The sequence below is a fragment of the Syngnathus leptorhynchus genome, chromosome 10, assembly GCF_054491065.1.
Source record: "Syngnathus leptorhynchus isolate UIUO chromosome 10, UIUO_Slep, whole genome shotgun sequence".
Lineage (NCBI taxonomy): Eukaryota > Metazoa > Chordata > Actinopteri > Syngnathiformes > Syngnathidae > Syngnathus > Syngnathus leptorhynchus.
Window position 1 is genome coordinate 3305552 of NC_141204.1, and position 20040 is coordinate 3325591.

The 20040-nt window shown below is 42.6% G+C and overlaps 2 protein-coding genes across 10 annotated transcripts; one reads left to right on the plus strand and one right to left on the minus strand.

Moving 5' to 3' along the window:
* Window positions 1-44: 44 nt before the first annotated feature.
* On the minus strand, window positions 45-5825 carry LOC147049948 (multiple inositol polyphosphate phosphatase 1-like). Of its 7 annotated transcripts, none has more exons than XM_085921632.1 (7): window positions 5752-5825; window positions 3900-3959; window positions 2574-3370; window positions 1669-1863; window positions 1502-1599; window positions 917-1047; window positions 45-834 (listed from the first exon to the last, which is right to left on the minus strand). In XM_085921632.1, exons 3-7 carry the CDS (start codon window positions 3205-3207, stop codon window positions 432-434), a joined length of 1461 nt encoding a protein of 486 aa, XP_085777758.1. In that variant the 5' UTR covers window positions 3208-3370; window positions 3900-3959; window positions 5752-5825; the 3' UTR covers window positions 45-431. The 7 variants fall into 7 exon arrangements, with proteins under 7 accessions (XP_085777758.1, XP_085777760.1, XP_085777763.1 ...); XM_085921634.1 differs by lacking the exon at window positions 5752-5825 and adding an exon at window positions 4218-4344 and having other exon boundaries at window positions 2574-3088; XM_085921637.1 differs by lacking the exon at window positions 5752-5825 and adding an exon at window positions 4195-4334 and having other exon boundaries at window positions 2574-3088.
* On the plus strand, window positions 5018-16059 carry sgms1a (sphingomyelin synthase 1a). Of its 3 annotated transcripts, none has more exons than XM_085921638.1 (6): window positions 5018-5156; window positions 11911-12697; window positions 12762-12879; window positions 12974-13127; window positions 13509-13675; window positions 13760-16059. In XM_085921638.1, the coding sequence occupies exons 2-6, from the start codon at window positions 12096-12098 to the stop codon at window positions 13934-13936; spliced, it is 1218 nt and encodes a 405-aa protein (XP_085777764.1). In that variant the 5' UTR covers window positions 5018-5156; window positions 11911-12095; the 3' UTR covers window positions 13937-16059. The 3 variants fall into 3 exon arrangements, with proteins under 3 accessions (XP_085777764.1, XP_085777765.1, XP_085777766.1); XM_085921639.1 differs by having other exon boundaries at window positions 5044-5151; XM_085921640.1 differs by lacking the exon at window positions 5018-5156 and adding an exon at window positions 5167-5834.
* The last annotated feature ends 3981 nt before the right edge of the window (window positions 16060-20040 follow it).

A 20040-nucleotide genomic window follows, 5' to 3' on the forward strand; every position in this document is an offset into this window, starting at 1 on the left:
GAAGCAATTAAAGGGTGGAAAACTACTTCAGACATATAATTGCAATATTATCATGTTTTAACAATTCCCTTTTGAAAAAAGTAATCATAATGTAATCACTGTGATAAAGAGTATTTACTGCCTCCTAGTGGCAAAGGCAGGCACACCAAAAGGAACAGCACCATGAATTGGTTTGCAGCATGAGTACAAACTACATCCAATTTTTTTTTTTCATGTAAATTAAACTCATCTCAAGGCACAGCTGGATTGGTTGAGGTATGTGATTCTTATCACCGTTTATTCTTATTCATTCATTTGACCCTGTTGTAACACTAAGCAAGTAAAACAAGTTGTTGACACTTCATACATTCCAATTTAACATATTTGATCTGTAGCTTGTTTTATTTCAACACGTGTTGCAAGCTTGTATTTTTTTTAGGCGTTTGTAGCAACTACAAACCCTCCTTAATTAAAAAACGATTAGGTTTACCAAACAGTTCACATTCCGTCTCAAAGTCGCAGCCTTGGATCAGTTCCCTGTAGCGTTCTTTGACGTCTTTATAGAGCGGCATGGACGCCTGCTGATTCTCAGTCAAACCGGGGAACCTCACCGGTTTCTCATTGATTAGCGGCTGCAATCGAAAGTCTCCTCCGCAGTCGTACAGCGCTAGCACCAGGTTAGCCGCGTATGGCAGCACGAGGCTAGGCCGGAAAGAGCGTTGGCGCTGCGAGTTGTAATTTGACGACAGCAGGGGTTGGTCGTCCTTGAAAAAGCCCAGGAGGGTGTAGAGTGGAAGAAGTGTCTCCCCGTGTCCTATTTGGATCGTCACGACTTCGGTCACCTGCCGGCCGGACCTAACGCCAAGTCAAAGGTCCCACTTTAGGTTCTCCACTCCGAAAGATACTCGTGGTGTCTGTCGACTGAGATTTTACTTACTTAATTTCGCTGACTGCTTTGTCCAGACGACTGAAGACGTCATGGAAAAGAATACAGCTGGATTTTCTGTTAATTTCATGACCGTAGCCTCTCTTCCAGAATTGCCTTAAATCATTCGCATACTCCACAATCTGTTGACCCAAAACATGATGTCAAGTTATTGACGTGAAGTCTACGAAGCTCAGGCTACCTGAGCTTGAAGGTCACAAAAGCATCTTTTGTGACGTGAATAATGGCGATCTGTTTGTGTACCAAAGCTGATAATGAAATTGTCGTTTTAGTGGGTCAATAATTTTACTGGAAGCTCAAACTGATGAGACCCCAAGTCCTGAAAATTGAAAGCTATTTTAGCGAGCTAGCTAACTGCACTGCTAGCAATGTAAATGCTCAAGTTAAAACCTTACTGATGTCAATTGCTTGTAATGTTTTACGAGGGTGACAGTTTGGCCCTAAACATGATTATTCATTTACATTAGTTCCTACAGAAAACTTGTGTTCAACTTTCAAAAGTAGGAGTCCACCATCATCTGATCCGATCTCCAATATGGTGCTACTGTAGAGCAACGGAATATTATAGCGCCATACCATCGCGTCATTCTCATCCAAGCTCTGACACCAGGGAGAGTTGATGTTCTTGATGGCCAACTCGTAAGCACAAAGGTTCATTGCGGCGTCGGCCATGTCTGTTAAGAAATGAGATGAGCCCGCCGTGAAAACTCAGAACATCTTCAACATGAAATCAAACCACTAACCGGCTGTGATGTTCTTGGCGGGGACTTTGAGTTGGTACGCTATCTTCTGCCGGACCCTCCTCATCTCCGGTCCTTCTTTGAACTTGTCCACCTCCGACAGGGCTGAGGGGTTGTTGACAACTTCCTCCAAAAACCTGGAGCAGAGCTTGAAGTACTTCATGAGTGCGTCGTTCACCTCGTAGTCAAACGTCTGATCTGGGATGATGACAGGGAAGCGAGTAGTTAGCTGTCTTTTGATTTTTCTTTGATATGTTGTCATTTATTACTTCGCAATGTTCCGCTTAGCTTTGTTTTTACGTTTCGCAGTGGAAAATGTGTTTTTACGCGAGAAAGTTTTTCTTCCTTCTGCCGTTTCGTCTCATTATTTACTTTAGCTCTTTAATTGTTTGCTTTAAAGAATTGATTTCTGTTATATCCCAAGGAGAAAGCAAAGGTTACAAATATTGATGAATGTGTCTTTTACTATTTTGTTTCTTTGTTCTACATTTTGGATGCATGTAATGTTTGTGCATGAATTTGCAACACATCTACGATAATAGAACCGGAATCCATGCTAATACAGTAAATATTTATATAACGAACCCTTCTAGCGCATATATGTAATTAGCAAATGAAAAACAGGACATATAGTAACAGTTTTCCTAATTTGTACATTTCCATAAAAAAAAAAAAATCCTTTAGTTTTGAATGGTGTAAAAACTTGACAAAATGTGTTCACGAGATTACAGCATACCGGCAGGAGAGATTTCAATCGTGCTCCTCCTATTTACCCAACACAAGCATGTGGACCGTGTGACTGCGAAATGTTGGTGTAAAACAATTTTCGTATAGTTTACGATAAAATAAAAAAATAAATCATTTACGTGTTACGTAGAGCTTTTACGTGTCAGTTGAGAGTTGAGTACCTCGAATATCCCACAGCTCTGTCAGTCCGGCCATGAAGGCCAAAGTGCTGTTGATGCACCTGTGCTTAGAACTACTTATAAACTTCACAAATCCCCCGCGAAGGTTCTCCTCCGAGAGCAGTGTGGGGAACAGCTTGGACAGCCTGACCGCCAGATGTTTGTGATCATCCACGCCTTTCTGGGTTAACCGACCGTCCGCGTCCTCGGGATACCACATCTTCCATCGAGTCTGGATATCACACACCCAGCTCTCTTTGTCGGGCGTGGCACTTTTGACCGCCTTGTAAATCTTTTGCATTTGCTTCAAGATCGGGCTTGTCGGGTTTCTCGTGCCGTGTCTTATAATAGCGGTCAGATGAATGGGACGGCATTTTGGAGAGGGAGGCTGCAGGATGGATGTGTTGACAGCCAGGATATCGTCCAAAAGATAGGGGTTCACTTCTTCATAGCGTCCTTTTGTGCCAAAATATTTTGCGATCTTTGGTATACTTGGATGGGATTTGTTGAAAAAACAGCTGTAATAGCCAAGAAGACCAAGCGAGTAAACAATGAGGATACTCCAAACGCTGATCTGCATGATTCGCCCTCGTCCAAAAAGAGTCCTGTCCTGCCCAAGAGTTTGTTTAAAAGACATTTAAAAAAAAACAAAAAAAAAAAACACCACGTTGCCTTGAGGACTTGCGCAAAGTCCTGATGTGGACTTTGGATCGCTTATTAGATGTCACATCCACGTGACAGACTTTATCTGGATTTCAAGTAAACGATTGTGTTACGTGCTTCAGGGCTCAATGTTGCATCTGGAAAATAAGTAGTATTCCAAGTTATCAAGATTGTTTTAAAACTTGGTCACCAAGATCAGTTTATGGACAACAATGCTGTAAGTAAATATAATACCACATGGCCTTGTTTACATTCCAAATCCAGCTGGTAACTACTTGTCAAGGGGTTTTCAACTGTTTTCCAAGAGACCATCATTAAAATCAAGAAGCAACTGCTTTGGCAGAATAAGATTTTATTTTGCACCGAAGGAAGATAGATTTATACATATTATTGATTTGCATCTATTTTGGGAATCTAAGCTACATTTGAATCATTTGGATGGGCAAATGATCCCAAAAATCTGCTGTAAAATAAATCAAGTCTACATAATAAATACAAATACCAATACGGACCACTAGAGGGCCGCGGACCACCGGTTGAAATACAATGCAACTCGTTTAAAGTTGATGCGGGTGCCATATCGCAACATCTTTTTGGGTGGCATAAATATGCAGTTCAGAATGTAAAACGTGTTTTTGTCAAGGTTTGAGTCGAGATAGGACTGACCTGACTGGTTTCCAATTCCCCGTGCAGCAAGAAGCGGGTGGGTTATTGAGCATGAGCAGCCTGTAAGAAAATGAAAACAGGAGAGACAGTTCTTTCCTCTTACTGGATGATTGAACAAAATGTCAATACTTTCCTATTAAAGTGTCAAACATTAAATAAATAAAGTCAACGTTAACGCAAATGACTAAAACAGTGAGACCAGCATTGTATGCCACGCGTGGAGCATTCGTGTCGCCCCATCCATGTTGTAAATGTTATCGGTCAAAACAAAAGTTCCAAATTGTTGACAGCTCACTTTAGGACATCTCCTATACGCACCCCGGTGTGAGTATCATAAAGCGGGCGAATTGCAAGCTGCAAAAGGCAGACAAAAGAAAATAGAATAAATAGCGTGGCGCTGTGCAAATACAGGGAATCCAAATCCCGCGAGATCGAGTAGTACGAGATCTCGTCCCATCTTTACTTTTTGTGCCGAGAAATCGTGTGCTCCTTTTTCCTCCTCTGTAAAATCATCAGTTTAGCAAATGATGAATTTTATATAAGATAAAATAACATGAATAGTCGAAATTTGAATTTATTTTTTGAATCATACGGAGTGGAGCTAAATTGGAATGATTTCAAATTGTCTTTGAAATGCATGGCTCTATGCAGCTGCATTAGTTTTTAACATGCATTTCATTACATTAAAGATCTTCACAAATCAATAACCTCTGATTAACAATGCATATTTTTGTTGTTTTCTTCAAGCTAAATGGTTTCATTTTTGGAGATTCTAATGTAACCTACATTTTTGGCCAACAGATGGCTGCAAGAATCCTCAAAACAGATCCAACTCTAGCTTTGAATTTCCTGTTGGTGAGCACTGTTGCTGCGTTCAATTACGTATTATGGGATCCGACATTTGAAGACTCTTGTGCCCAATGCCTAAGCATGTTGCATTTCAGTTTTTGTTTTATTGAAACAAACACTAGAATATACTAAAATTATCATTTGAGAAGTCGAGGGTGTTTCGACACCTCGAAATAGCGAGGGAATACAGTGTTATTCCTTGGCCGAGATAATAATAAAAAAAAACATTTTCCGGGAGCATCCAAATGCAGCATACGTGACGACACCGAAGGACTCCCTACTTCTTAGTACTGTTGATGAGCGCCTACTCAGGAATCATACGCCAGTCGGATTTAACAGGGTGACTCGAGTACACGACATCCATCCAGTGGTCGTCACCACTTTGAAGAGGACCGTTTCAAAGGCAAGGTAACGTTACCATTCTTACGTTGAATGATGTTTTCAAGCGTCATAGGCAGTTTGGCCGAAATCGCCTCACCCCATGTGTGATGATCTCCAACAACGATCCCTCCGGTGTAACTGTCTCCGCATGAGTTTAGAAATTCCGCGGTCATTAATATGTCATACACACGTTGGCTTCACGGGACTGTGTAATTACGACTAACTTAGATGAGCCTTGTGAAATAACCCTAATATTTCTATTATCACTTGGCACCGTGCACTGACGATGACGCCGAATTAGAGTGACCGATGTGCCATATCCCCTTTTGCTGTTGGAGCGTGGAAAACCGTCGCTGCGTTGTGTTTTCCCTGGTTGTGTAGCACTTTTACGAATGGAGTCTGGAGCGGGCTCGTACCAGCTAACGGTTCCGAGCCGAGCGTCTTGTGTGATGTTGGCTAACCCAGCAAGCTAGCTAAACCGGCCAAGCCTCTCCCCCCCACACACACGTCTATTTTAGGTTTTCCAGCCTCCCTAAGCTCTTAAGCCCCACAACACATCCTCGTCGTCGCCCCCCCCAAACATTAGTGTACATTCTTTTTTAGCATGTTTATATTAACTTACCGTGTGTACCAAAGTATGTCACAGGTGTGTCAGCTAACATTTCACGAGGGCAGCGAATCATCCGCACCGAGGCTCGTCTCTTGGTAAATATTAACTTCAAGTTGTTATAATAACATCAAGACCGTTTTACACAGTGGTAGAGGCTCGTTTGTCTGGTTTTGGTGGAACAGGACGGGGCCCATTTGATATTAGTCAAACGTGATGACGAACAGTGCTCTAATAATATTTGTGTGGGAAAATTCCAAATTTAATGGATTTTACCAACAGAACCTGGCTCATGTGCGAGAATTGATCAGTTTACACCATGTGACGGAGTCATGGAAAAAACATGTAAGGGAATATTGCATGGATTTGAAAAAGTATCTCTTTAATATGGCGTCGATCCACCTGATGTTTGTCGTAAAAGTTTCAGGACTCGTGTCTCGCTCCGTTTTTCCCCTTCAATATGTGCATATGATCATCGACAAAGAGATCCCGAGCTTCAGGCATGAGACTTGTAGCGGCTTTGTTCACAATGCCTTGAGCATCTGACAGTTCCTGGCTGAGAATATCACGCTTAGTTTCTGTTGTAATTCATTGATCATTTTCTTTCAGTATTTTTTGTTTGCATATGTGGTGAGAAAGGAACTTTTCTCAGGCTGTGTGCTAACAGTGCCCTGCAGTTGTTTAAGTCCGCGGGCCAATGTAGATGTTGAGTCAAAGGGATTTATTGTTGCCAGGATGTGTCACCGCCAAAGCAAAGACTACCCGACTGTCCGCAAGCAGGGAAGGCTTGACCGTTTCCTACCCCCCCCCCCTGATGGAAACAATGACTTTTCTGTCGGGGTGTCTGATGATGACTCAGCAGTGGGTAAATGGCAAATCTTCATTTACATCATTTGACAAACAGTCATCAGCACTCAACAGTTGTTGGCATGGAAGAAAACGTTCTGTTACTCGAGGTTTCTTCTTCCTTTGGCGGGTTATTGTTTATCATCTGACTGACAGCTTGAAACACCCAAAAAAATGGTGGCAAAGTTGTCATCAAATGTACAAATGCTCACAAAAAAACTTGTGTGCAAATGCAGATTTAAAAACCAAAAATTGTTTGAGAGTAAAAGGCATGTCGCAATTAGTAGAAGCTGACAATTTTGCTGTTAATACAAATTGTTTTCATGCCAGAAGCAACTAACTAGTTCAACAATGACACATTTCTGTTTTATTTATTGTCCCTCAAGCAGTGTTTTTTGATTACTCAATTGAAAAGAATTGTGCAAACATTCCAGACTCGAAAAAATATTCACTCCTCTGGAACGTTGTTACCGGAAGACGCAAACCGCGGGTAGTTAACAAAAATAGTCTTTGGCCACACAAAATTTGACTATTTAGAGATTGATCATTTTGTTTCCCACTCCCAAAGAACCACAACACAAACCGGCTGACGAATTTGTGCCATAATTAGAAACACTTGAAGTTTTACTCCCGCTCACATGACGTCCCAGTTTCCTGTGGCCTACGATTGCATTTTGGAATTCTAGGTTAGTACTGCTGCCTTGAACCTAATTTTGTGTACTTGAGGAAAAACACAAGGCTGCAACAAGGTCAGCATTTTTTGTGTGCGAGTGTGTGCAAAGGAAAAACAAATGGCTGCCGAGTGGAGTTGTTGAAAGGAATAACAAGAGACACTTTCTTTCTTGAGCTGAAGGGGATCCTCTTGTTCCGACTTGAAGTCGTATGTTTACAGTCTCCTCTACCACCTCTGCATTCCAGCATATCTCAAATTGGATCAGTTTGTCTCCGGTTACTGTTCGCCATTGTCCTACTTTTGAAATTCAACACAATCCAAAAATGTGAGTTGATGAAAATCACATTGGTATGCTGTTTCACTTTTCCACCCTCTTCCTCCCCACCTACAATTGCGTAACAACACTCAGTGTGCCGATCTGTTAGGCCAAAAACAACTCCATGCCAGTTTCTACTTTTTCCACACACTCACAAAAATCATCGGCACTTTGTAAAATCACGATCGGGCCATTTGCCGGCCACATCTATAAAATGTCATTAAGTTTCATTTTATGGGCTATTTAAAAGAGTTTATCAGGCAGACTTTCACAAAAGTACACATCTGGTTCCGCCAAGGAAGCTAATCTTGTGTTGCCATGTCAGAAAAACAACGTAAAGCATCACCGACCCAACGGCCAGTTTGTGGCAATATCCCATATAGCTTCAAAGTGATATTTCATCCACGTGAACTCAAAAACATCCAAATCCACGATGGCGATTCGATTTCAGTCACAAACGGGTTCATCATACGAGAAGCGAACAACAAACTATTCCCCCCCGCCCCGTCACTATGAATAATTCACCAGCGTGGATAATAAGTCTAATTGCCTACTTTGAAGCCACCGGTGCAAACATTGCTGGTGAAATACAAAGATGGGCTAAAAGCACGCTTAATGGCTTCCTGTTGACAACAAGTCCCCGCAGTGTGCCACACGCAACCAAATCGAGACAATCTGCAACTTGTGTCGCTTCCCCCCCCCCTCCCCCCCGAGGCCAAACAGGCCTGACATCCTAATCAGGAGCTTCTAAAACCACAGGAGGCTTTTCTTATGAGCGCTTAGCGATGGTTCCGCTAGAGTCACTGTCGTTTTTATGGCCGCTTCGCTTCGAGTTGTTGCCGTCGTTGCTAAGCTCCGGAAGATGACGTGTATTTGCTTATTTGTCACGCATGATCGGACCCAAATATCCAACGGCAATAAGATTAGCCTTTTGGTTTTAGCCGCTAGTCAGTGTGCATATGATATGCAATGAATCCAGAATTGTGGGCCCACTGGTCGATATTGTTACTTCCTAGCTAATCGGAGAAGTTGTGCCTCGAGTGTCAGGTGGTGCTTTGCTTACTGATTTTATTAACAAATGATGCTCGCCGTGTCGCATCCAACATCTCATAAATCATACCTGAACATTGATCTGTCAACGTGCCGTGTTGTTTCAAATCGGATTTCTGGAGACTTTAATAAGGCGGCGATGATTGCGTATTTTCTTGGGTTTGAGAAGTCGTCTGCCCAGATGGATCAATAAAAAAGGCCTGTGTGGATAAATATAGCATGCTGGAGAGCACCTTGTCCCCTTTTTTAACAGCATAGGGGGGGGGGGGGTGTCAGCAACATCACATTAGCTGCTAAATCTGCCCACATTTTTGTCACACTTTCTTTTTTTCTTTTGCCGATTGAATCTACAGCACTTTATCTTTCACTTAAGGTATCATTTGTAGAGCTAGCACATCGGGTTGCAAAGTTCTGCAGTGGTTTATTTGGTAAACCGCAAAAATTTGTTTGGACTTTTGTCACCTACTGTTGGATTGGTATCATTTTTGAGTCGGTTTTACGAAAACAATAATTTCCCGCCAAGTCCAAATAATAAAAAAAAAAAGAACAATTTTTTTTTCCCCCCAGTTCCCTAACAGCTCCCAAGTGAAATGTCCAAATATATTTCTATTTGACCAAGTGTACTTGTGTGATATTGAGCCAATTGAGTGTGTGTTCCATGTGTAAAGGGATACAGGTGAGAGTATTTTGTTAGCTTTTGTCCCACAAGGTAAATATCCTGTAATGGGATACCATTCTTTGCAGGAAAAAGAATGTCCCAATCAAAGCTCCACACCCGTTGGACAATGGCGAACAAAACACTCCCTGAAACGTGAGCAAACACAGTTTTTTTTTTTCCCCCGCCCCACAAGAGGTTTACAGTGATTGCGGTCATTACTTTTCGATACAAAAATCTCGGTTATTTTAGGGAAAGAAAAGTCCTTTATTTTGTAATATATTTGATGTGATATATGAACTTTTGAGAAGGCTAACGTTTGGATACCTTTTAGCCACCAAAGCATCAGTGTGAAAATCAGTTTTAGTTTTTATTTGACTGGCTACCAGATCAAAACATCTCTTTTGTTTGTTTCTCTATTGAAGACAGGAAGAAAAACAAATCAGACATATTCCAGGAAGCAACTGTTGAGCCCCAAATTGGGAGCTGGAGCAGCTTCAGGAGGAGGCGGCGCTGGCTCAAGCTAGGAGGAGACAGAAGGAAAGGGCCAGGGGGGAAAAAAAAAAAAAAAAAAAATCAAAAATGAAAGCGTTGACAAGTCCACTGGAGCTGTCGCGATCAGAAAAGATGAGTTGTTTTCAAAACAATGTCATATCAGACACGATCCGCTCAATTTCAGGGCAAGTCTCGCACAGGAAATGGAAAGGTTACGCCTAAAAAAAAAAACGTTGCCTTTTGTCATAAAACAATTTCCACCAATCGCCTTGCAGACTCGCCAATGCATAATTAGCCGGCGTGTCCTCAGTAGAATATTTGTGAGGAGCGAAGACGCTCAATGTGCCTTCACACTCGGCCGTATTTCAGTTGCATGACACAAAAGGCAATCTCGACTCTCTTCTACCCCTGCCAAGACCTTTTCAAAGCAACCCCCCCCCCCCCAAAATGACTCATTTGCTTCCACTCCGGGCTTCATAAAGATGAGCCGCGGATGGCGTGTTTATGTTTGTGTCAGCTTGACGTATTGTCCCCCTGGGTGGGATCGTTTCTGGTCGCGTCACGTGGGCACACACAAACACACAGCCAGCCTCTCGTTCAACTCGGCCCCTGCTGAATTTTGTAGGGAAAAAAATGTAACACATGCCGAGGGGGGGTGCCGATTTTGTTTTTGGTTGACTCGCAGATGTTTGGCGAGTTGGTGTTTGTTGCATTCTTGACAAATGTTTTTGAAAAACTGATGAAATCAGTCAGTACGTTGACATTTTTTTTTTTTTTATCTTTGGCAGTTAAAAATAAAAAGTGAAAGTACAACTAGAGCTGAAATTTTTTGTTGGTCACGATGACAAATTCAGCTATTATTTTTGCTAAAAAAACAAATCACAACTGCAAATGCATTCGAAAGAAATGTAGGAGCAGGTCAAATCTGCTTTTGCGCCACGTTTCCCTTTTTATCATCTAAAGTCGCCGATAACAATGTGCTGCTCCGTGAGGGCTACGATATGACTCAAAGTTCACCTTGATTTTTTTTAAAAAATGCCATGACCTGTCATGTGGCTAGGAAAAAAAAAAAAAAAATGACAAAAATGGGTTGAAAACTTCCTCTGGCCATTCTTCAACCAACACAAAACGGCTTCTACTTTCACAGTGATGATTGATGTATGCGCACAAACGTGTTCCAGAATTTGTGACCCCACCCCTCCTTCCTCCTTTTTGAGATTATCGTATATTTCCTTTCGCCAGTACAGTCGAGGTGAGCTTATTTCCTCAGCTCTCCGTCCGTAAGCCGATTCACGGACCAAAGGTCCTCGGCACACCGCTGAGTCATTGACAGCTAATCTCGGATCGGTCTAAGTGTTCTTTGTCTTTATCGCTGCAAAGTGTTGCACACAGCTGGCTTGTCACACGGCCAGGACGATTCTCTGCAACGTTTTTTTTTTTTTTAGACCCGCCACCCTTGGGTTAACCACACGTCCGAGTCACACGCGCCTTAGTTGTTTAACATATCTCGGTCGGAATAAGTGCGATGACAGGTGGCCCCTTCCAGCTGTCGCTTGTCCCAATGAGGTTTTGTTGGGCTGTGAAATGAGCTAACGGAGACTTTCCAGGGGCGTGGAACTTCTTTTTGATTTATGCCCCCCCTCCCATCCTCTCATTTCCCTCCTGTCTGAGCGACCTCCAGCTCTTCGACCTCTAGCCGAACCGCCTTGTGTCCGTCGCGGATAATGCGCTCTGTAAACAAAACGCCCCATATGATGATAATGCAAATGCTAGATGTCAAGGTTAGATTTTATTATCTTATCATTTACAGCGGGAGTGAAAAGATGATTTTTTTTTAGGCCTGTGGTTAATCTTGGTTTACCACTTACAATACAATCTGCCCTTTACTGTGCGGGTATGGTTTTCTCCACATGACCAATAAAAAAAAAAAAAGTCCCCCAAAGTTTCATAATGAGTCACACACGAATAATACAAAGAAAGGTCAAGTAGAACTTTGGATAGGCCGAGTTCACTGAGTTACGCACGACTTTTTTTTTGGGGAAGATTGTCCATTTGTGGTCAATAAAAGTGTTGGCGTGGCGGTTATCGAAGAAAAAGATTCAAAATGGAAGCATTTATGCCATTTATCTGCTTTGACAGGTGTGCGACGGCAAAAGCAACCAGGACTGCCCGTTGATCGTGACATCGAGGGGTCCCTCCGGGTGCCCCCGACATTCGATGCTCCTTAAACACCATGCACCGGATCTGGTGTGGACTTAAAACCGCCCTTTAAGAGCGCCCAACCTCTCCCGTCCCCTTCGCCTGCCGTCCCAGCACGTGCCGAGATGATCAATGTCCCGACGTGGTCCGCCGAGGACGTGGCAGACTGGCTAAGCAAAGAAGGCATGCCGGAGTACATCGACGCGCTGGGCCGGCCGGACGGCGCCGCCCTGCTCCGGCTCACGCCTTCCGACTTCTGCGCTCTGCCGCTCCTGCTGGTGTCGTCGGACGGCGGGCAGCGTCTGCTGGAGCGCCTGGAAGCGCTGCGGTTGGAGACCCACATGGAGGCTCACAGGAACGGCCACGCCAACGGCCACGCCGGCGGACTGCCCAACGGGACGGCGGAAGCGCAGAGGAACGGCGCCTTGCGGACGCCGGAGATGGTGCACATTCCCATCCCTCCCATGGAAGCCTCGCGGACGTCCTTCCCGCCCGAGTGGGGCAAGACGGGCGTGGCCTTCGTCTACGCCGTGGTGTGCTTCGTCACCACCACCGTCGTGATCTCGGTGGTCCACGAGAGGGTGCCGCCCAAAGAGCACACCCCGCCGCTGCCCGACAAGTTCTTTGACCTCTTCAACAGGGTCGAATGGGCCTTCTCCATCTGCGAGATTAACGGCATGCTGCTGGTGGCGCTGTGGCTCCTCCAGTGGGCTGTCCTCAAGCACAGGTACGAGTTTGACTCTTTTGGAGGTGAAATTGATGTCTAATTATTATTCTTTTTTTTGTCCCAGGTCAATCATAGGAAGGCGCTTCTTTTTCATCGTGGGTACACTGTATTTGTATCGGTGTATCACCATGTACATCACCACTCTGCCTGTCCCCGGGATGCACTTCAAATGCTCCCCCAAGGTATGATACACAATCCTCGATTTTTACCTCCGTCTGCAAAATCATCAACGTAAACATCGGTGGTGATGATGATGATGAACTGCGCCTCTTTCAGCTTATGGGAGACTGGGAAGCGCAGATGAGGAGAGTGATGAAGATGATTGCCGGCGGAGGGCTCTCCATCACGGGCTCCCACACCATGTGCGGAGATTACCTGTACAGCGGTCACACGGTCATGCTAACGCTAACATACCTCTTCATCAAGGAGTGTAAGTGGAGATGTCAGTTATGAAGTGCGTGACCGAAAGTCCCCCCAAAAAAAGTCACACTTCTCTAAATGTGTCACGAAATGGAGTCACACAGGAAACTGACATATTTGACTAACCGCTAACGTGCCGCATTTAAGCTTCATGTCAAGAAAAAAAAAATTGCACAACACTGTTTTTGGTTCCTCACCACGTTGGCTGTTTTAGATTTGCTTGGGGTCAACTTGCACAAGTTTTTATGATCTGATATTTTAGTTATCACACTGGGCGGTTGAGAGATTGCCTCACTGATGCAACGGTGACCTCTGGTGGCGGAAATAACAACTGGATTATTCTTTTAAAGAGAGAAATGCCATTTTCTTTACCTCTCTGTTTGTCGGGCAGATTCCCCCAGACGGTTCTGGTGGTACCACTGGTTCTGCTGGACCTTGAGCGCCATCGGAGTCTTCTGCATCCTTCTGGCGCACGACCACTACACTGTGGATGTGGTGGTGGCCTACTTCATCACTACACGCCTCTTCTGGTGGTACCACACCATGGCCAACCAGCAGGTGGGCCGGGATTTCTGTTCTGACCGTTTTTATGTTCAAAAAGAAGAAAAATCTTACCCTGTCCATGTTTTTTGTGGTCGCCAGTCGCTGAAAGAAACGTCGCAGAGTAACTTTTTCTCGCGGGTGTGGTGGTACCGGCCCTTCCAGTACTTGGAGGAGAACGTCAGCGGCATCGTGCCCCGCTCCTACCAGCTGCCGCTGTGGGTACGGACCGTCCAGTGGAACCGCGGCGTGGTGTACACCCGGCTGGACGTCCAGTGACGCTCGCCGCGGCGGCACGACAGGCAGGACTGTGAATTCCAAAAGTGCTGTTTTTTTTTTTTGCGTTTTTTTAAAAGGAGGAACGTACTGCTCGGATGTAGCGCAGTCCTTCCCCTCCTTCCTCTAAAAGCAGGTGATCCCTCTCCTGTCCCCTCTGTTTGTTTTTATTTTTGTTATCTCATTTCTTTTTATTTGTTTCAATATTTCATTCTTTTTGTGTGTCACATTTAGAATTTTATAGCCTTTAAAAAAAAAAAGGAATCTCTGTAATATTAACGTATCTAAAGAGTCGTTCGCCCCCCCCCCTCTTGGACTCTGCACAAAATCATATTAAATGTCTTCAGGCTTTTCTCTTTCCCAATTATAGCTGTCCAATAAAAAAATCCATCTTTTTCTTTTTAAAAAAAATCTCCACCACAAAGTAACATTTTGTTAAGAAATTTGCAAATATTATTTTTTTTGTTGGACAGCCACTACATTTAAGTTAATGTCGCCTGCGTTTGTTTTTTATCCAAGTAATTTCCGTGTTTGTAATATAAACGAGTCAAAGGTGCAAATAACTATTTTTTCTAAGCATTTTATTTTTCGAAAAAAAAAAATCCACCAAAAAATGTCTTGTTTTGTTTTCTTAAAATTTTTTACTTTTTTTTTCTTCCCAAAATATCCTAAGGATCTATAACAAAATAACACAGTGCCTTTACTTGCTTGATTGTGTAACAACTTTAAGTACCGCGTGTCTTGCATACCTTGGGCTACATTGCAGTCGCAAGGGGTCTCATTTTGTTCCCATGAATGTAACCCCGCCCCCCCCCACACCAAAAAAAAACAAAACAAAAAGATATCAAATGCCAGCCTTACTGCTACGTAGATTGGGCTTCCCCAAATTAATGTGTTATGTCCCGCCTTTGTATTTATTGACGGTTTTCATTGACGCTTTGATGACAGAAAATATGACTGTTATTATTATTTTTATAATGTCTGTCTCTTTTCATTTATGGAGTTATGTCTTGAAGCAAACAACACCAGCGCTAAAGAGGGGCACACGCTTACCGCTATTTTACTGCTCTTGTGGATGGAAAAGCAAAGTGTGGAGAGTCTCTGTCTTGAGTACAATCAATCAATGAATGAATGTTGGCCCATGCTGAAATTTGGCCTAAAAATCAGTTTGCGCGTGCCCCTTTGAAGCATCACTTGAGAATGTTCGCCGAAGATTCAAATTAGTTTACAGAGTGGAACAGTAGCAGTGACTGAAATGCTTCTGAATGTGCTTCATACGCAGTGTAGAGCTGGGGAACCTACCTCAGAGGAACTGTTAGAAAACAAAATCTCCATTGTTGGGTCATCTGCTACACGCCAAAAATTCGGGTTATTTCCTCCACAGGCAAAAAAAAAAAAAATTGTTGTGAGTGGTATATTTTATTTATTCTCTTTTCAAATCAAAAGTTCCCCCTCTTCCTGCTCTTCCTATTTCAATTTGAAGACGGTTCATTTTTACTCTGGTCCTCGAAAACAATACTGACAAAATAATCCACGCGTGAAGCATCTGGAAAGGGACATCAATATGGCGATGTGAACGGAATGGCGTCATTTTCCTTGAATGTGAAAAAATGTCCTGGTTTAATGATCCCTTAGCTGAAAACCTGACTATTTAATTTTCAACTTCCAACCCTTTGTGATAGGTTACAGCTAAACTGCAAATGTTTTTTTTTTTTTTTTCTTCTCTCTTCCTCTATTGAGCATTTCAAAGGGACTTTATTTTTTTTTTTGTGACTTTGCACATCGTTCAAAAAGCTTGGCAGTGTTTTTACAGATGTTGTCCTATCATCTCTTTGTTCTCCACAAGAGCACAACATGTTCCTCATGTGCAGTCATTTAGTGATTAGGCTGAAGTAATTGTCCAAATTGGACTGTAATAATGTTTGATGAAAGGCGGAGAAGACATTAGTCTCTTCGGTTTGCCAATCAAGCTTTTTTTTTTTTTTTTTTCCCTTTGTCATTTTGTTTTTAATGATCCTTGTGTTCATCTGTGTAGGCAGTTTGTCCCGTTTTGTGCATATGCCATATATTTGTAAGATACGATAAATCTACATGGGGACGCCCTTGAATAAAAAGGTTTTACTATATATCGTTGCATTCTCAGTAGACTCATTCTGGTTTTGGAACTGAAAGAAAGACGTCATTGCAGTTCTGGAAGTAGCCAGCAGGTGGACATGTTGAGTTCCATCAGTTCAGGTAAACTTATTTTTTGTTTTCTGAATTGTTATTTGAATTGTACACTTGAGATGTTGTGCTGGGGTTGCATCTCTACCCCCGCCCCCCCCCCTTTTTTTTTTTTTTTTTTTTTCCATGTTTGTCATCTTTAGACTGTAAAATAGAAAGTGTGTGGGCGTGGGCCAGAGACTGTGGCTTAGCAACAGGAGCAAACAACTTCTGCAACTTGGTGACATTTTTAGATACTGTTGTGATTTGACTCATTTTGTTTTCCTTTTTTGGTTTAGATGTGCTCGTATTCCTAAAGAAGTGGCTGGCGAATCCACCTAAATACACATTGACTGCATCCACTGTAGACGATAGTAAATTACATTTTCCTTCTGTATTTTATGAATTTATGAATGTTTGCTAGCCAATCACGAGGCACAAAATAACCGTTCACAATTCCCACCGATGGACAAATGAGTCTTCACAGGCCTCATGTCGTACGTATGTTCTTGGAATGTGAAAGAGAAGCCAAGCATGCACAGGGGGAGAACATGCAAATCACACAGGAAACCCAGATTTGACCCGAGAACCTCAATTGGCTTTATGTATAAAGTAACCTTTCATAAAACAAAATATTTACAAAATCTCAACCGTCATTATCTTCTGTGAATGATTCCCACAGTGCCCTCCTCGAGTATTTGCTTGTATACAAAGTGGCTGTTTGATTGTCCCTTGATTCCACCAAAACGAAATCCGCTCATGACCTCAGCTCTTGATAAATGGACGTTTTCCCCGAATGGCTGCTAAAAGGAATTTTTTTTCCACCCCCTTTTGTGATGTTATTTATGCAGTACGGCCTCCTTCTTTCCCTTTGCCCCGCTGGAGAATTTGCAGCTCCCTCCCCAAAGAGCCCTGAGTGCTGCACCTCCCACACATTAGTTGTGCACTCTTTCCTCTTTCCTCGTCTTCCTTGATTTTTGGAGCTTATTTCATCACATAATGCTAAGGGACGCTCTCATTTCCCAGCTTGTCTGGTTCTATTATGAAGCCTTGGCAGGTTTAATTTTGTAATGAGGGGGGGGGGGGGGGGGCTTTGGCATTCAGAACTCCAGCCAACTAAAAGTGTCATTCATTGTAATAGGCATGGTGAAAAGCGCTCAATTAAATTATTTCTTTGATAATCAATTCTTAAATATCCCATAATAAATGAGACTGTTAGAAATTAAATTAGAATTCCAATCAATGTACACAACTCAATGCCAATTTGACACACACCAAAATCAGACAATCATTTTCTTATTTCATTTAATTTCAGAAAAAATAAACAAATCTACAAATAGGTGAATCGGCAGGTGTCAAGCACAATGCACTCTTAAATATAATTATATATTCACATTCAATGTTAACTTGTTTTTTTTGCCACAGCGCCGTCTGGTGGATTATATCAAGTACTGCAACTCAAGCACAACAACCTCTGAGGTGCCAACGCAAATTACGTCCATGTTCCATGACATGTCTCCTCCGTCTGTCAGCCCTTGTCAGGTATGTTTATCAAGAACATGACACACTTTCTTTTTCACACCCACGAGTTAACACTAATAGAGTATGGCCCTTGCCCCTCGACCTCCCCCCCCCCCCCCCCCCCCCCCTCAAGGATGCCGGGGCCAAGACAAACAGCAGTCTTGATTCATGGCTTCACAAGCAAATTCTATTCTCGACGGCACTGCGCTTTACTACCATACTTAGTCTGTGGAGATAATATTGTTGTTGTATAGCCAATGGACTTGTCTTTTAATGGATGGGCCATGAAAAGAAGATGGGGGGGGGGTAATAAAAAAGCCATATTGTATACAAGCGTACGCAGTCCCGCATATGCAGTTCCACATTTACATTAACACTCTTCTTCCATCTGCTTGGATTTATAAGAAGCGATAAAGAGAAAAAGCAGATGGGAAGGCTTTTTTTCTGTCATCGCTCAGCCAATTGCGGTTGTAGCGGGCAGAACCGTATCAAAGATTTTATTTGACCTCAGATGTTAGTTAAAAGTATATCGGCGAGGAGTTATGACCTGCCGAGTTTGGAAAAGCAGCCCTGACAGATGTGTCGGCATTTGGGCCAAATCGGAGGTGGTGCCAATGTCATCAAATCATTTTTATTTGATTTTTTGGCTGAATTCTTTCCACACTCACTCACTCTTTTGTTAAATGGTGCAAAAATTCACTTTCCAAGTGATCGGAATATAATAACATACTGCCCATACGTTTTATTCTGTCTAATGAGATCTAAAATAAACAACACCAATATTATATTTGCCCCGTGATAATGTGTAGAATAATAAAGAAAAATATGACATATTTTGCTTTATTATTATCAATTAAAACTATTTTTTTCATATTATAATTATTACATTGACACTCCATGTTATATATGTCAAAAATGATGTGATAATCAGGTAATAAGATTACATTTTATATAAATTTCCAAATATATGTTATGATTTATTATTGTATATTATTTTCATATTTATTCCTTTTTAAATGACTTCTGGTTTCAACACAATTTCAATGATTTATAAAATAAATTATGCATTATCACTGCTAATTGTTCACATTGGCAAAACCGTAACTACATTTTGTTGAAATTTATAAGAATTTGTCTTTTGCAGTGCAATCAAATTCTTAAATGTATTATTTTTGTAACGTAAAAAGTAATTCCATTGTAATGGGCTGGGGTCCTCTACCAAGTATCTGGAGATGGCTTCGAATCCAATCAAAGTGTCTACTGCTGCCAAAGACGGCGGCGGTAGAATGATGACACTCATGCACCCCCATTATTGCAAAAAAAAAATAAAAAAAATCCCCTCACTATATACCCACACACACTCCCAGATATCTCAAGAGGCCATGAATGAGCACACCAACTCAGCCAACTTCATTCTCCTCTCAATGATAGTTCAGTTTGGGTCTATTTGGCACCTCATTCATTCATGGCCTGTCAATCGGCATCGTGACACTGCGGCCTCTTCTCAGCTCAGATAAAGAGGATGATGAGTGACACTATTAAGACGCCATCTATCATTCCTTACTTCCAATAAAGAAGACTTTATGGTCAAGGAATGGCCAGGGGACACTTCAGAGCTCATCTATGTAATCATATAGCGAGTGTAGGCGGCCACCGAGCGTGCATAACGACACCTCCGAGCATCACATGATTTTCCTCCAAGGAGACACATCATCTAAAAAAAATAAATAAAAAAAATCGACTCCAAACGCCAAACTAGAGAATCTCATTCCTCCTGTCTAATTCTACAATCGATGTAATGGTTTGTTTTCGGGGAGGGTCAGAGTGTTCTCGGTTGATTTAGTGCGCCACAAGCTAAATGAAGAGCGATCACGCCGCCGGCACGCAACGCTCTCTGGACTGTTTCCCAGCAGCCCTGCCGGACTTTGCTTCCAAATCTCTTCAGGCGCTCCCAGAGGTTTGATTCATGGACCGGTTAGATCGTTTCATACGTACGGTGCGGGCCGGTATATCCAGAAAGCTCTGGATTGCGCAAGTGTACCTAATAAACTGCACGGCGGATTGATTGTGGATGTAATATTAAAGTCTCTCACGCTCCTATCATGAAGACACGTTTTGTGATATTACATTAGTGAGCCTCTTGCCCTCCGGAGTACAGTCTTATTCCCCGCCGAGATCCTCCGACGGATTAGAAGGCAACAACGCGTCGTTGGCTACCAGGCAACTGTATCCTCGTTGTAATATAGCGATGATGACGACTCGCAATATCGGCCGGGTTCATCTTTGTCATGCAAATGTGGAAAATTGCATTTGCGTGTCACGAACTCCTTGGTTGAAGGATGCTTTTCTTGAATGAAACATCAAAGCCCAAAGTGGCACTTGAA